We start from the raw sequence: 17,861 nt of genomic DNA, 5'->3' as shown, positions 1-17,861 counted from the left end.
ATATAATCGATATGAGTGACTTTGTTTAGCTTCACGAATGAATTACACAGTCAGATGTGTCCTATTTGAATATCTTATTGGTGCGTCTTATACAGGACGCACTAATCATTCTTTCGAGAAAAACAATTTTTTGTTTTGACTTTTCTATCTTTCAACGATGTGTCACCACACAGATTCTCGGAAGATTATGTATTAATTGTTGGTCGTGGAGATATATTGGGCGCATCCATATATCACATAAGCGTGCAGATCGAAAATAGACATAAGAACACTAGACTTAAAGAATTATTCGATTCTTAGCTATCTCTCGCCAATTTACAAATACAGTATTTATTAAAGATTTTTCTAAGAAAAAAAAGGAAAGGGACGAAACGGATTTCTCCCCTTTTTGGACATAAGCTTCTTGATAACGCGCGAATTTGTACGAAACGAAATAAGTGTAATAGTTCTCACTCATTTCGATCGCGCTTTCTGTAATTTCCCTATAAACTAAATTATTGTAAAGCCGTATTGTCCATATTCCAAAGCTTATGTAACCGAAGTGCTCTCGAAGATACGTAGTCGATAAATAAATATCGGAATTCGACCAGGGTAGACGTGTCTTCGAAGAGAAAAAAAAGAGAAAAAATCTTACGACGATGGAGGACAGTTCGCGGGCGCGAATTACTTCCCCTGAAACTCGTACAGAATCCATTTGGGGAAGGCGAGTGTCATTTGCCCACACTGTTACACAAAACACGATGGTATTAATAATAATAAGTTTGTAGCAAATCTGTACAGAGCCACAAAAAAAAATAAATCAAAAATTTCGTAAATTCTCCGTTTGATATTCGTTCCTCTTCAAAAAATTTCTTTCTCGAGTGATTAACTATAATCTCTCAATGTGAACTCTGAGGTAAACTTTTAAGCTTAATCGATTTGAAGCTCTATCTTTTAATTTTTTTTTTTTTGTGAATTATTATTATTATCTTGGTGATGTTATTGATGATTTAGCGGAAAGGGACAAATTCATATATTGCAAGTCTATATTATATAATAAAATTAACATTTTTATTTGAAAAATCGAAATATACACAGATGCGAAAACAATTGTAGCACATTTTGGTAGCACCGATAAATAGACGCTGAAAACGGTATCTTTAGACTTTAGAGTGACTATGTGCAGACTGATTGCTCGTTTGATCGATGAGTCGTCAATTCTTCACTCCCTTAGTTTTTTTTTATTTTTTTAATTTTTTTATCTCGATTTAAAACGAATTAATCGAGCTTGCAACAGCTTACTCGCGAATCGGTCGGAGTGATACAAAAATCCGGGTCTCTATCTCTGTCCTAATTTTATGTATTTTACACCAGGAAGTTTTTCAAAATTACTTTAACATAATTTTAAGTATATAAATAAAACTTTTATGTGTAACTAATTAAGAATATGGTTTTGAAGTAAAACTATTCCAGACATATTTTTTTCTTCGAATTTGCAAGTCGATATCGATAGATAATATAAATCTCAAAAACAAATAACATTTCATTCTTTTGCGTTAAATATATCTGTACTAAAAACTGTACAAGAAACAGATATAGCCATAGAGGACAATTGTATTTTTAATATAACAAAATTGAATTTTTTGTTCTCCAACCGATACGATCGTTGAGAATCGTTATACACTTCTCTACACAGAGGCGGAATATAATATGGATATATAAATATATATTTATACAAGGTGTATCGTAAAGCGTCGGAATGTATAACTCTTTATTATACAGCCTGTATAACAAGATCACTCGTTATAATATATTCGTTTTCGTAATATATAGTGATAGGAAAAAGGAACTATCGAGGATATAACGGACTCATTGCCGATAAAATACCTCCTCGAATTTTGATCAATCTCTTTAATCTCCTTTTTTCTCGCTAATAAAACTGCTCTCTTATCTCTCTAATCCATTATCTAAAGATATTTCCTTAATAGCGTTATGTACAAACGTAAAACAAAGGGTCAACATTTGGTCACAAGCTTGATAATACATGGATTAATGATGATCGTTGAATGAGCGTTGATAATAATGGACTTGATGCTATGAAATAAGTCGAGAGAGCAATCAAAATCTAAAAACAAACTTATCTATTAAAATCGTAGTAGTTATATGATATATGAAATAAGGATCTCGTTCCAAGTAATTTAATTCCGGATTTCTCGATTGTAAATCGAGAGGACCGATATATTTTTCTTTGTATATAATGTAGAAATATTCGTGATATTATATTATTGGCACTGCAATCCTTTCTATACTTTGTTCGATTTAATTTTCCTTCATTTCGTCGTCAATAAAAATTGCATTATCATTTGTAAGAAAATAAACATCGACATTACAAATTAAACATAAGAAATCGCACACTTGTCATTTCTTACCGAATATCTCCCATTAATTATCTAATGTCATCTAATAATTTTTAATTAATGAGACATTGATGAGATTAATCGTCGCTTTTTAAATGTCATGATGTTCGTGGCAAAATTTTGTGGATTACAGATTTTTTTTCTGTACTATACCTTGTGCACCGCGCAAAGTACAATGTGAGTCATTATATTAATGACTTAAATTTCGTGATGTTATCGTTGGCACTATAATCAATCGTTTGTTTTTTTTTGTTTCTTTTTCTATAAAAAACAAATCAGCCTTTGTAGTATTGTTTTCAAGCCCGAAATTAAATATGCATCTACTAGAAAGAAACCTTTTCTATTTGTGACTGAAATTATTTGACATACGTTTTATCGAGATAATATAATTTGAAAAATCACACACATACAAAAATAAAAATATTCCTTCCAACGTTATTTTAAAGATGTCTTTGTTTTGTGACTGTAACAATGCGATTTATCTCATTTGGCACAATTTTATAAAGATGGACGATATTTGTGTGAGGCAAAATTTTGTATTGCATTTCGAGATATTCACTTTTCTTTTTCCTAGACATCAAAAATTTGTAGGTACAGAAGAATAATCTTGCTAGTAAGAAAATATTTTAAATTAATCGAAAAGCATTAGTACAAAAAATAATAAATAAAAAATTGTTCTCTAAAAAGATAAGATAAAGTTATGTTTGTAACAAAACCGTAATCAAAATATTTGAAATCGAAACTTGCAAATATTTTTTAAAATATTTTCTTTCAAATCCATCTTAGAAATTTTAATCAGTTTTGATAAATGTAACATCTAAGCGAAACTTTATAGCGATTAATTGCAAATATACTTGCTGAGAAAATGTCTCTCTCATTTTCACATATAATATATATAATATATATTATATGTGATATATATAATCACATATATATATATATACGATAAAATTTAAACGATGCAAAGTTGAACAAAGAGACAACAACGTACTCTAAATATTACTTTCCAGTCCATTCACCGAGGATTTCGAAATCATCATTGACCCTTTCTTTTGCTCTCTTTTTTCCATAAAAAAAATGTATCATTATAAAAACCATTTTTAATTAAAACCATTGCATAATAAATTTCTTAATTTATTAAATTGTGATACATGTCAAAAATATAATTTCAAAAAAAAATTAAATTTAAGAATATTTATTTAATAATATTTCTTTGTTTAATAATATTTCAATTCTCCTTTTTTAAAGGTTATTAATTATTATGCATGTTTTTGACTGTGAAAGGGTTAAACGATGAATGACGATTTTCCAATAAGAATTATCTCGGTGAACGATTGATAAACATTTCACACATTAACGACTAAATCGAGGATTTTGTGAAACGATAGTGGGTTGCTTTGATACGATCTTGCAATAGTCTCACAAAATAAGGTACGAGCAGAGCGCCGCCGCTTCGGTTTTCACGCGTTCGTTTATTTTTTTCTCTAGAAGGAAAGATAGAAACAGTCTTCGTATATATGTGTGAGAAATCACGTTATATAGTTTGTAAACCGACATCTGGAATGGATCCACCTGAGACTTTTCTTAATTTCTATTCTGTTTGTTTGTTTTCTTTTTGTTTTCCTATTTGAAATGCAATCTTGCTAGATGGTACAAACAATGTCCGACTCAACTGAGACATGTTTAAAATTTTTCACATTATCTGGATTCACACTCCATCTGCGATGAAATCGTCTTCAGTTTGAAGAAACTCATTGACGACATATTGTGCAATCTCGAATTTTTTATCAAATTTCTTCTTCTCTTTCGGATGGCACGACCTTTACTCTTGTTCCACGCTGATATCCACCGTTCTTACTCTGGACGAGTCAGTGGGCAACAATTGAAGACGTTCAGGTTCCGCGTCTAGCATGATGATGCACATGAAGCTTTTGCCGGACGCCTGATCCCTGGGATAAATGGTCACTGGCGCAAACTTGTCTACCGAGCCTTCTACGTAGGAACAGAGCTTCCGATAAACCTGGGGAAAGTGCCTCCTCAGGGAAACACCTCGGAGCCTTAGTTGTCGCTGAATATTGGTGAAGCTAATCTCTCGAGCTCTTCGCGATGTGTTCTGTCCATTGTTTCCGGGTAGCGACGTCAACACTAGGGTCTCCGGCGAGTCCATCTCCCTGGTGATGTTGCAGGGCGAGCCGGGTGTCTGTTGCCGCTTGGCTTGCGGCGACGTCGAGGACGAGGGAGGATGCTGCTTGGCCACACCGTCGAGTCTGATCTTGGCACATCTGGACACCAGTTGGCGTTCCCACCTGACGGCGCCGCTGGTAGGTACCTCGCTGACCACGCACACCGCTACATAGAGCACCAATCGTGTCTCCGGATTGTATGTCTTACAGAGACGCATCAGTTCGGCGTAGAGTTCGGCGCCCATCTCGCCCGGCAGAAGATCCGGCCAGCGTACGTACGTCGGTTCGCCGAGATCGGCAAAGCCGTTGCTAACGAAACGCTCGGCCGTCTCGGGACTCGTGAAGAAGCACTTAACCGCGCCGCGTCCATGAACGGAATAGCCCCGTTTGGCGAGGGCCGAAATGTGTTTGAGAGTGGCCGGATCCTCTTTCGCTGAAGACAATACCAGGCGGCAAAGGCTGCCGGCGCGGGAGTGAAGACAGGTCCTGCGATGACGTTGCCAATGGGCTCTACGGCATTCGCGCGAGCAGTACAGACAGGTGCAATTGTGACAGCTTTTGTACGTTCTTCTCGCTTCGGCCAGGGTCGTCGAATTGGCACATTTGTTGTTGCGGCAGCGCACCACTTTGTCCATGGCCGAGCTGCCGTTGGTCGTTGAATCCTGGGCGTTGTCGAAAGACACCCGACGATGACGCGACGTACTGCGCGGCATAAGCGACGAGGACGAGGCGGCCGCGACCGCGGCGCGCGACGCCGGCAACGTATCGCTGCCCTCGCTCTTCCGTCTCGCCAACTCGCCGGAGTAGAAATTACGCTGATCTTCCGTAGCCGCCTGATGAACATCCATCACGCTTTTAGCGGACTCTGCGACAAGTCAGATTGATTGTTTTCGTCAATAGGGCAAAGAGAATAAACTTTCCAAGAAGGATTTGAAAGAAGAACGATGAGAGAAGTCGGAGAGAACGATTGTGACTTGATTGCTCGACAGTTTATTTTTTAATCATGTCAGATATATATAGGTACTTGTGGACAAGTAATTACGTGCTTTGCTTCTATAAACGGTTTTGTAATTATATAATTACCGTTTCTTTAAAAACTATCGACTTGATATGATTTGAAATTTACTCGAATAATTGCAGTACACAGGAGATGTTGATAAGTACTTTATAGGAATAAGAAGATATCGGGGTAAGATTGATAATTTTATTATATATGTGAATAATATATCGAAAAAGAGAAAGGAGGATGCAATGTCGTTCTCACACTTTTTCTGTCATCGTTGCTGAGACTCAGCACGAGAGACGCGTTAAGCACAATGACGTGATAATTGTAAAGCAAGCTAATGAGCGTGATGATGATATGAAACTGATTGGCGTGACATTTTCTTAATGATACATTTGTATAATTTAATGTTCTTTCTTACTTCTAAAAGATCTACTTTTCCTGTTGTAAATTTGCGCATATTTTAGCAGTGATTCCACAACTTAGCGCTTGAAGAGCGATTAGAAAAACATAAAACATACAACTGTAAAGTAAATAACAAAAACATAGATATTTAAAAATGATATTTAAAAAACCAGAAAGCTAATTAATAAAATCTGCGTATTGGATTTACCACATTTACAAAAAACTTAATTTGTAATTTTAAATATTAAAATTGAAATTAAATTATTAAGAATATTTAGATGTGTATAAGAAAGATTGTTTTAAGAGTTTTAAATCAGACGAAGTTTGATTTAAAACGCGCGATAAACATGGTTTATTTTTTAAGTGAAAAAGTTTGATTTGAGATTTTTACGTCAAAACTTTTGTCAAAGGTTCTTGTAAAAAAAATTAGCTTGTAGTGCTTTTTTGTACTATATTATTCTTCTGAACGTGTATGTATGTGTGTGTCTGTGTGTGTGTATTATAACACATATATATAAATAGAGTTTTTTGTTATTATATTTCTGAATGAATATTTTATATGTCGTTTAATATAGATTATAATTAGAAAAAGCATTAATTGCAATAAGAGCGAGTGGACACTTCTATGAGTTTGCGTACAATGACAAAATCCGTATCCAGCTCACCTCGTGTGCCATCAAGCTTGATCGTGCACAGTATTACAAAAGTCTGTCTTTTTTAGTTGCACCTTCTTACTTTTTTGTACTATGTTTAACATTTTATGTATTGTGAATGAAAGTAATATATTCAAATTTAATAAAAACAAATAATTTGTTCTCAATCTTCCCGATGAATATGACACAGATTTATAATTCAATAGACCTTTAACTATCCCACAAAAAAATATTCGCGATCAGCACGATAAAAAAATTAATATCTGCAGAAAAGTATGTCTGCAAATCGCAGGGAAGTGCAGAAGGCACACACTGTTAAAAGACGGACAGACCCATGAAGAGAAAAAAAAATACAATACAAGAAATATAGATAGAAAGAGAAAAAGTGTCGAGAGAGTTTTGGTGATGATTGTTGCCTTACGATTTTCATCTCGGCTCGTGTTATTAATCATGCGGTCCTAATTATTCGCGCGATTATAAGCGAGCGGCTGCTGCGACGGCCGACCACGGCCGTACTCGTCCTTGGACTCGGGGGTGGCTACAACCCCGCGAGGGGCTTTACACGCCCTTAGGCTCGCCTCTGCAAAGGTGCAAAAGAATGTAAGTTCGACGGGCTGTCGAGACGCAGAACAACGCGTTTATCGCTTCTTCTTCTTTGGTATCAGGTGTTGTACTCGTGGCGTGTATCGATAGATTGGCAGTCGAGTCAATGTCAGCCAGACTCGAGTTAAAAAGTAGTACTTGTATTGTTGATTCGGTTAATTTTGTTTCATCAGCAGGATCTAGTAATTGTTTCTTTAATTTATCGGAGATTTTTTAAACAAAAGTAATAATTTTTTAAGAAATATGAAATAAGGTCATAAGAGCCGTTTTGCAGTATGTTGTGCAGAAATATATAGTATATATATATATATATATGTATACACATATGTATATATGTATTCACATGTAAATTTTTACACGTGAGTTTTTTTAATTGAAATTAAAATTCTTAAATTCAATTCTTAATAATTTTTTATATATATATATAGTTTGATAATAATTTGTTTTTTCATCGCGGCGCTAATAAATGTAAGTATGATATGATGGTATATGTAATTTATTTTGAACACCATTTCGCAAATCTGCTTTGAATATGAGCGTAATCTTCGCGGGTGAAGGATGAAAGCGAGTGGCGACGAGGCGAAGAGAAACGCAAGTCAACTTACGCGTCACAAAATAGGAATGTATGGTCACGTGTGCATCTAGGTGTCCCATAAGAAATCAACGGCGGGATTTATTACTTAAAACTACACAAAATTAGATTCAAACTTTCTTTTTAAAAAAACTCACAAGATTTAGAAAAAATTATTAAGTATATTTTAAAAAATATTAATTATGTTAAAAAATAGTTCTTACAAGATTATAATACAAATAATCTTATAAACAAGAAAATTTTGCTGCCGATAACGTACGACTTTTTACGACACTTTATTTTGTGTGCACACGTCTCGCTCATCAGGGATAGGAAGTTCGAATGTACGAATTTAATCGTTCTTGATAGGATCAGCCGATCAGAACGAAAACTTACATAGTCCTCCTACCTTGGAGGTCTTGGTGTAGATCGCTGCAGCTCTTTCCGGCATTCGCCTGGCCGACGTTCATATGGCGATGGCGGATGGCGGACGTGGCGGTCACGACGGGTCCCGGGCCAGGACTCGGGGTACGCGACGCGGGTGGCAGCCCCAGAAGGGAGTCAAGTACGTCCTCCAGAGTCGTGGAGCCCGGGCTCGGTTTGTTCCGTAGAAGAGCTGCCGTCGCCATCGCCTCGTCCGTATCGCTCTGGCCCGATCCTGATCATCGATATCATGCGGGGGTAAAGAAGAGACAGAGAGGTTTGCGTCATCCTCTTGGCCTCGAAAGAGTACGTGCGTGTTTTTATGTGTGTGTATGTGTGTATATACGAAGTGAGAGAGAGAGAGAGAGAGAGAAAGAGAGAGAAAGAGAAAAAAGAAAGAATGGGACAGAATCCACCCCCACTTTTCATTAACTTCCGTAATTAATAATAAAGCGATTATTTTCTCATTTGCCCTTTTTTTATTGTATAACTTCTCGCAATAAAAAGCATGTGTACCTGTGTCTGTGTGTATGTAGTGTAAAACGACAAAAATCCTTTTCAAGTTCGTCGAAAGAATAAAGCAGTGCAGTTTCCTTTCACACTGCACCTATTATTCGTATTATTGTATAAATTTTCTCTTAATAGTAATAGTGTTGATTTTTCATATTGAGTTTTAGCAACTTTCATCAACATAAATCAATAAATACACACACAATAAATTATCAGTGTATTTGTTTACTGTTGATTTACTTGTAGTGAAACGTGCAACTCAATAAGTACGACATTTATAATTATTTGCCAAATAACAAGTTTATATTTCGTATAGAATTGTTAATTATTATCAAACAAGTAACATTCGTTGTCATCAATTGTGCTTTACGCGCGCATAAACTACATCTACCGAGGTCTAGATAGAAAAATAATATAGAACTGTAGATAGCTATATACACCGTAGTCACATAAGCAACAAAATTCTGCAGCACTTACCGTGATGACACAAGCAGATAACGTAGTAGAATATAGCGAATAGATTAAAGTAGATAAAACAAATACTTGCGAAAAGTGATCGCACTATTAAACCGGCTACTTGCAAAAGTACAAAATACATGTAACATTCACATGTACATCAAGAAACCATTTGAAGCTGTAAAAAGTTATTCGTTTATTTGTTTGCTGAAATCAACCGATTTAATTAAGAACGAAACACATGTACAAAAGTGAAAAGAAAAAAAAATAACACAATCAAGAGAAATATACAAATTACCGCAATAATACAGGAATCTTACGGAGGGAACATCAAAGACAATGACAATAATTTATTTCTTGCAAAAGATAGTAATTACGTTCTACACAGAAATAATAATCGTTTGATGTGTACGAACTGATCAACAGAGAGAGATAGAGAGAAAGAAAAAGAGAGACACGTAATAACACCGGGCACGCAAAATCATGGTGAAATTATCGTTTTTTATATAATTTTTGCACCATTCGAATTTTCTCTATATTGTTTCGCGCACTCAGTTCTAAAGAGAGATAAAGGATGATTAAGGCACAATAGAAAAGAAAAAAAGAGAGAAAGAAGAAATACGCGCGAATAATTTTGCGAGCTCTGGAGTCATGATTAAAATATAATAACAATCATAATAATGCAATTAAAAATAATACAAGTAATAATAATAATAATAACAATATTGACGATAATGATGACGATGATGGATAATGATGATAGTGATAATGATAATGATAATGATGACGATGATGATGATGACGATGATGATGATGATGATGATGATGATAATAATAATAATAATAATAATAATAATAATAATAATAATAATATAATACATTGCAACACATAATAAACGACGTACGCGATTCGCATTATTAAATCTAAGTAATACACATATAATTATGTACGCACCTGTACAAGTTTTACAGGTGTTAACATAAAGAATGGGCAGGTTTACAATAAACATACATAAACGTAAATAGCTACACTAACAGTGGTGAGCAAGGAAGGTCGCGTGTGTTTCGGGAGTAGTTATAAATTAATCTAAAATTAATATCTCGCGTCATACGGTAAGGAAGCGTCTCTTTCAATTATCTTTTAATCGGCAAAAATTATAGGATGGGGAATGAAGGGCCGTCAATATACGTGTCATCGTAAACAAAGTAAGAAAATGTACTACAAAATTCTTCGCGGTGAGCTTTTTCGCATGAGCGACAAAAAAAAATCAAGAAAAGTGAATGAGAGATAAAAGAATGCGCCTGGAATGGAGAATTTTATCATAAACTTCGCTGTGCGCGGAAGTTTGCGGAAAGCGCAACTCGAGGATATTTTTGTTTTCCTTGAGTTCTTTTCATTTATTTTTATTTTTTTATTTTTTGAGGAAAGTTATTTATCTTCAAGTTTAATTTGGTTAAATCCTATTGAATAAATTGTCGCTATAATAAATATCGCCGAAATAAATCCCACAGTTTTACGTTGTCTCGAGTCTCGCTGCATAATCGAGACGAGTGTCCACTTAAGAGTTTCATTCTCGAACATCGTTCACAATTACCATGAATTTTCCCGATGAATTGTCGAATATTGTTCGTAAAACTTTCCGAATAGTTTTAGTGTCAAGAGTCACTCTCGAGTGCAAAAAAGCTCTTAAGTAGAAGTACAGTCTTATCGCTGTTTTGATATAAATTTTCGAAAGAAAATAATACACATATAGTAGCTCGAGTCGGCTTCGCAAAAATTACTTGACTGAGTCCTGGAAGCTCGGAAAGTCTCACGCACCTGTGATTCGCTCGTTGAGTGCGCAACAAAAGCTGACAAAAACGAGGGCAAAGGGAGATAACGATTATCGATATGTGGGCGTAAGCTCTAATCGCCAACTGTGATGACGATAAAGAGCTCGCAAACCGAAGAGAGAATTGTAAAAATGCCTCCGGATTCTGCATCTACATTGACGAAATGGAAGCCCGATGTGACGCCACTCTTAAAGGCCGTGTGTGCACTATTATATAAAATGACTCATATATAAGAACTTAAAAACAAAAAATCAAAAGTATAGAATTCTACGATAGATTCAGAAAATTATTTTTATCACAATATTACTATTAAAATATTAATCAATAAATATTAATCTATTAATATTAATAGCAAGATTAATATCAATAATTGACATAATTGATTAATATTAATTTTACACTTACGATTCCTTCATAATCGAAGTTTATTTGTTATTTTATATTACATGTGTACATGTATGTGTTTATACACACACACACACATAATATACTAGCACCATCATCGAATATCGATCTCCAATCCAATCAAAAGAACTTTTCTCTACAAGATCGTCTTCGTCAGCTTTGTGCGCTTAGCGACAGACGAAATTACCAGAAGTAGCCAAGTGCAACCGAAAGTTTTGCACGTCCGTTAGGCGAGTAACAACTCACCGCGGTGATGACGTTGTTGTTGCTGATGACGCTGCTGATAATTGTGATGATGATAATTAAAGGAGGACGTGGGCGATGGACCGGCCGAAGATGTCTGATGATGCTTGTGGCGTATGTCGTCCCGACTGGGTGTCAGGTCCAGGTAGAGACCGGAGGCAACCGAGTCCTGGCAGCTGCAGGACTCGGTACCAGCCGCATTGCAGCAATCGCCGGCCTCCTGATCGGTTGTCAAGCTCAATGGCGTCTCCGGTGAGTCCACGGGTCGCGTGCCGACGAACGAGCTCTCCATCCAGCATAGCCTCACGCTCCCTTTGAGGTGCCCGACACAAATGCGAGAGCGATTAGGCCCGGGTCATTAGCGACCCTTTGAAGTATCAGCTACTCTAATCATTGTTTTTCATTTCTCTGACTTTATTTTTTTTCGTAAAGAAATAATTTTAATATCAAAACTTTCCGAAATTTTTTTGAAGTGTATGTAATATATGCAATATATATAAAATAAAATTTTTCTGTGTGTGTATACATAATATTTTTGACAAGCCGGCACACAGAGTGATAAGTTTATATTCAATTCTACAAGTAGATGTATATAAGATTCATATAAAAAAATTCAAAAGTTCAAATACTATTTTTTTTCGTCAAAAATAGTTTCGATAACGGTTTAGATTATTTACTTCATTTCGGCAATTGTACATATAATAAGAGAATATATTAATTGTGATTTAATGTCTTATTGTCATTAAGGATAAAAAGTAAGCAAATATGTATACTACGTCCTTGAGCGCTTGAAGCGTGAAAAAAATTCTGTTGTACATGTACACATTATATAATATCGCAGAGATTTATCTTAAGATTCTCTCTCGGCAATTAGGATCCAACGATGCGGTCATAATTCTTATTGAATATGTAATCATTTGAAATATGCGGCGATAATATATGCGAAATAACAAATAAGAAAACTAAATCTTATACTAACATAAACAAGTAGAAAATATGTCGCACGGCAACTACGTACGCAAAATTTCGTAGGATCCTAATACACACATCAAAGTATATACACTTCAATTTTACATGTTTTTACAAATAACATCTACGCGTAATATCTACCATCTATCTTGTGAAAGTAGCATTAGTTACAGCTAATATAAAACTTTTAGTACCAATACTATTAGTCCCAAGAAATAACACGAAAAATACTTAAAAATAAGCAAGTACAGTTTAATCTGTCAGTTGTTAGTATAAATGTGTTAGTGTCAATGTTAGTGCTGTAAGCTTAGTTGAAATACGCATCACAATAGCATCGCATCAATTTGTCAAATTTTTATCAAACGAATTAAAAGAGTTAAGTTGAAATTGCAACGACAAGATTTTGCAACTTCGACTTAAAGATCCAAAATTTTGAAAGTTTTATCTTTAATCTTCACTGTTTTGTCGTTTCAGCAGTTATTTATAACGATTATTATATTTTATTCGCGAGTTTTATTGGCATCGAAGAGACGAGAGAAGTAGATGGAGAAAGAGATTTGAATTTCAGGGTAATCTATTTTGGTAGCAGCGCGACCATGAAACTCTATCGAAATAGCAGCAACTTGTCTCGGCGATACGTTTTTGAATCACAGCACAACGTTGAAATTGTCTAAGAAGAAAAGGTCACGATCCTGCCAAATGGCAGATGTCGTAGTGCGGCAACAGACATCGAAACATAGCGTAAACTCGATTTTTCTAAGTTGTAATGTGTATAATATAAAACAATATTTTATAACGATAAAAAAAACATTCTTATTAATAAGTAAAAAAATATTGATTGTATATTTGAACGTTTCTTAGTCGTTAATTAAATAAAATGAATTTTTCATTAACGATTGTGCTAGAAAAGATTGTTATGATTCCAGTATTATTATTATTATTATTATTATATTACACCGTTATTATTAAATATATTAGTATATTATTTCGTATATCAGTTTATATAACTGAAGTGATGTTGTACATTCTTTGTAAAATCGTTGCAACACACGCCGAACAAGCTTAATAAGATGCCGTTCTGCTGCGATATCTTATGTCGGAAGCTGCAGAGGGATACATAAAAAATTTTAAGGGAAAACAACTTTTTTCAGAAAATAATTAAGCATTTTGAGAAGTAAAACTACTTTTGATAAAAGCAACAACACTGTTGCTTAAAAAATTATCCTGTGTAGAAAGAGCCCTTAAAATTCTTTTATCCGGAATTTGGTAACACAAAGAAACATATTAAAAACCGACCTGTTTTGACTTCAGCGATGCGAAGAGCCAGCTGATGCATACAGAGACAAAGAGAGAAACAGAGACAGAGAGAAAAAGAGAGGCAGCTTGCAAAGGAAGACAAAAGAAGACATTAAGAAAATAGGAAAACTCAAAATTACCTTCGTGACGGAGAGCAAAGGTGATGGTGGTTGTAGGATGTTTGTTTGTTTGTTTGTTTGTTTGTTTTTTTTTTTTTTTTTTTTTTTTTTTTGACGGGGGTGATTTAGTGCTCACCTCTGGGGCTGGTAGATCTCGCTCCGCCCCTGTCGTCCCAATCTTCAGGCCGAGATCGAGGCGATAGTCTGCTGCCACCGCCGACCTCCTGGCCGCTCTGCACATAGTGCACAATGGCCGAGGTCACCTCTTTTATCGAGTTTCGTACTTCCAGCTGCTGATTCGTTGTATGCTGCTGTTGTTGTTGCTGTTGCTAGCAAGACAGGAATACACAATTCGATTTCCAAAAAATCATACGCGGATACGATCGATTCTCTTACAAATCAAATTAAAAAATGCGCGAAATGTTTACATATATCTAGAAAAAAAAGATGCGAGATGACGGAGAAATTTCTTGCCAAAATTTCTGAATTTTAGAAAGATACACGCACACACTTGCACATCTCGGCGGAAATTAAAAATAAATTGCAAAAAGAAGACAAACTAACGACGCGAAGAGTAATTTCGTGAGCGAAATAAACGAAAAGTCGTATGAATTCGCGTGCAGTCGCGTTATTGATTTTCAGGGCCAGAATTTTCGCTTTTGGAATCCAGAACGCGCGATGGCATGCATAGACAGATGCGTAAATATGTAAAAAAACTCGCAAAGGATTACACCTTGGTGAATATATCAATTTGGAAAGTAGTAATGTTGATGCAAAAGAAAAATTGTCACGTCAACGATCGAACGTCAATGATCTCCACGCGACATTTTAAACCGAGAAATAGCGACGAACGTTCACGAGCGCCAAATTTTGTTATCTCGTGCACTCCCATACCTTGTTTGCGGCCTGCAACTGAGGAAGAATACCCTGAGCAAGACGTTCCGCTGGTGTACGCGGATTAGTTAATCGCTCCTGAGAACGCCAACCTAAGTAGGGTTGTCGATGATTGAAAGACGACCTGGCCGAACTAGCGGGCGAACTCCCGGCGCTGTTCAGCAAGCTGGTACTCCATCTCGAAAATACAGGGGGCGTCGGACTGGGACTTAGAAGAGCACCTATAACAGAAAAAGAAAACGAGAACAATTAAAACACTAATCATAAATAATCAAAATCGAAAATCAGCGATGCACACAAAGATAACTTTGTCTCACCTGTGGTCGGCTGCCGATTGGAAGACGACGAGAGAGACGACAGTGAGGTGGTTTTAGAACCGAGGGCGCGCCACCCTCCATGCTGCGACGCATCCGAGTGTCTTTTGAATCGGAAGCCGTCGCGGGCAGCAGGTGAATTCTTGTACCAGTCAGGGACGTTGAGCCGCTGCAACGATCGCTGCACTCGAAGTTCATGCTCGCTCGGCACGCGCTCGCCTACTTTTTGCAACTCATTTTCCGGCGGCTGCAACAACAAACGTATTCTTCAGCGTTCGCCAGTTATGTGCAATCAATTAAAGAATTTTCGCAACACAGTGACGTTTAACGTGATTTTTCGTCGTGTAAGTTCCAAAACTAAAACGCTACGATAATAAAATCTTTAAAAAATAACATAATCTAGCGCATTATATGCAGGAAATAACAATAATTAACTCTTTAGCAAGTTTAATCACCTTCTTTGTACATAATAAATATTTACTTTATATAATTTATATGTAAATATTACGTTTTCTATGTACGTATCTTTATATATATTTATATATTTTTTTATATATTTTTATATTACATGAATCTAGCAGTTAATGTTTATTAATAATGTTTACTTCAAATGCTTATTTGAAAAAGAAACTTGTCAGTTTTAGTGAGATACAGGCGCAATTATTACGAGACACCTGGTAACGTGTGGCAGATAGAGAATGTGGTTGTCGTGCGAAGCATCGTGCGAGACATCGATCCTGTTTTACGAAAGTTTCAGGGACAAACCTGCGCCAAGGTCGATGCGACGAGGTCCTCGTCGCAGCTTCTCGCCGCAGACTCGACCAAAATTTGACACACGGTGTTATTAACGAGTTCGTGAGTCGTCGTCATCGTATTGTGTGTGGTCGCTTTTCAATCTATAATCGAGGATGCGAGCCCTTCGAGACACATCGAGAGCGAACGCCGATCTAGGGAACGACACTCTGTTTTATTCACCGACCCGTTTCTATTTTCAGAGCATTTTCAAGCTAAGGTTATATTTCAAGAATAATCACACGATATTCTTTATACGCACAAACAAAATAATTCTTTTATTATTTTCACTTTATTTCATTTTGCTTGATTGAAAATCTCAGTTAGTCAACTTTTTTAGAAACAAAAAATTAATATTAACCGTTTTTTTTTAAAGAAATTAATATTAAAAGTTTTCTTTTTTTTTTTTTTTTTGATAGGACATCAATTGTATTAAGTTTGCTATATTCAACTGCTCTTTGTATTTCTTTTACGTCTCGACATTAATGTTAATTACGCGATGGTCACATAACGGATGCACGTGATAAGTATGCGTGTGATTTTCATTTAAAACCTAACGGGACCAAGTCAGAAAGCGAATAGCTTCTACGTTCTTTGTTTTCTTCGTCATTGAGGGAAGAGCACACGTGTATGTAGCGACCTAGACTAATATTTTTCGGTATATATAATGCTGGATCGTTGAATTTTTCTTTGCGCATAGAGAATGCATAATCTAAAAATTTCTTTAACTTGTTAACGTCAATTTAGATATAAGCGAAAATTGGAATAGTCACATAAATTTAAGCGTTTTAATGATCATTAAACATTTGTAATTTTAAAATGCAATATAGCGCTAATTTTGCAAGAGATATCTAATTATTTTTAATGGCAAAGAAAAAAGACATATGAGTTTCAGTTGATTTCTCAATCCTTTACAGACGACGATAGATTAGGCTTCAGGAGTACAAGGAGGTCAAGGTTGAATAAAATAGGATAAGAATGATTTGTGAGCGGAAATTGAGGGGGCGTTTACGTAATACAATAGAAAAAGCAAGAGCACCAACAGAAGTTCGAAGAATCGATTTTGTGGGAGTCGCTAAATTTTTGAAAATCAACTGTGGTAGTCACTACAGGAACTTTCGAAAAGTATTATTGCACAGTATTTCCAGTGAAATTTAATTTTTTTCGGCTTTTTTAATATAAGTATATATATATATGTATATATATATATATATATATATATATATATATATATATATAACAAATTAAAAAATTAAGTTAGATTATATAGTGTAATAGAAGCGGATTAAAATAGAACGTGTTCGGACGCAAAAAAAGTTAAGATTCTATATCCCGATCTAAAAAAAAAAAACAAAAAAACAAGCGCCAAGGTTCAATATCGTATTACGAGCGGATGCATATTACGCAACAACGAGTGTCTTGAGTGTCGCGATACGCGAAAATGCAGCGATGCTAATTTTAATTACAGTTATATCGTCTCTTCCCTTAGACTGTGTCTACACGTTGTCCTCGTCAGTTGACGCAAATTGGGGAAAGCCACGTCAAAGACACATCAGCGCATAGCGCATCCGCTATTAGTCGGCCAAAGACCTCGCGCTTCTCTCGCTATAAGTACATGTGTCACTCGCGTCGATGTTCTCGCTGCACTCAAATGCAACCGATATCGTGTCGGAAGACGCGCCGTTATTCGAAAACACGATATTTTCATATTGTAAACATACATCTAAATCTCGTAGATATGTTCTGTTTTCAATATAGCCATTTTGTTGCACATAAGTTTTAAATAAAAGATA

At 35.6% G+C, this 17,861-nt stretch overlaps 1 protein-coding gene across 1 annotated transcript in view; it reads right to left on the bottom strand.

Moving 5' to 3' along the window:
- Nucleotides 1-3,871: 3,871 nt before the first annotated feature.
- Nucleotides 3,872-17,861, bottom strand: part of LOC109856957 — a 21,167-nt gene continuing 7,177 nt past the window's right edge. The window contains exons 2-8 of the mRNA XM_020432754.1: nucleotides 16,042-16,223; nucleotides 15,280-15,523; nucleotides 14,963-15,183; nucleotides 14,205-14,397; nucleotides 11,688-11,996; nucleotides 8,224-8,472; nucleotides 3,872-5,444 (exon numbers count right to left, since the gene is read on the bottom strand). Coding sequence (XP_020288343.1) covers nucleotides 4,219-5,444; nucleotides 8,224-8,472; nucleotides 11,688-11,996; nucleotides 14,205-14,397; nucleotides 14,963-15,183; nucleotides 15,280-15,523; nucleotides 16,042-16,146 — 2,547 coding nt within the window. The 5' untranslated portion in view covers nucleotides 16,147-16,223 and the 3' untranslated portion in view covers nucleotides 3,872-4,218. The remainder of the gene's footprint in view (nucleotides 5,445-8,223; nucleotides 8,473-11,687; nucleotides 11,997-14,204; nucleotides 14,398-14,962; nucleotides 15,184-15,279; nucleotides 15,524-16,041; nucleotides 16,224-17,861) is intronic.

This window comes from Pseudomyrmex gracilis, unplaced genomic scaffold, assembly GCF_002006095.1.
Source record: "Pseudomyrmex gracilis isolate BER0280 unplaced genomic scaffold, ASM200609v1 scaffold_4, whole genome shotgun sequence".
In the NCBI taxonomy this organism is placed as follows: Eukaryota; Metazoa; Arthropoda; class Insecta; order Hymenoptera; family Formicidae; genus Pseudomyrmex; species Pseudomyrmex gracilis.
This window is presented reverse-complemented; position numbering and strand designations above follow the sequence as displayed.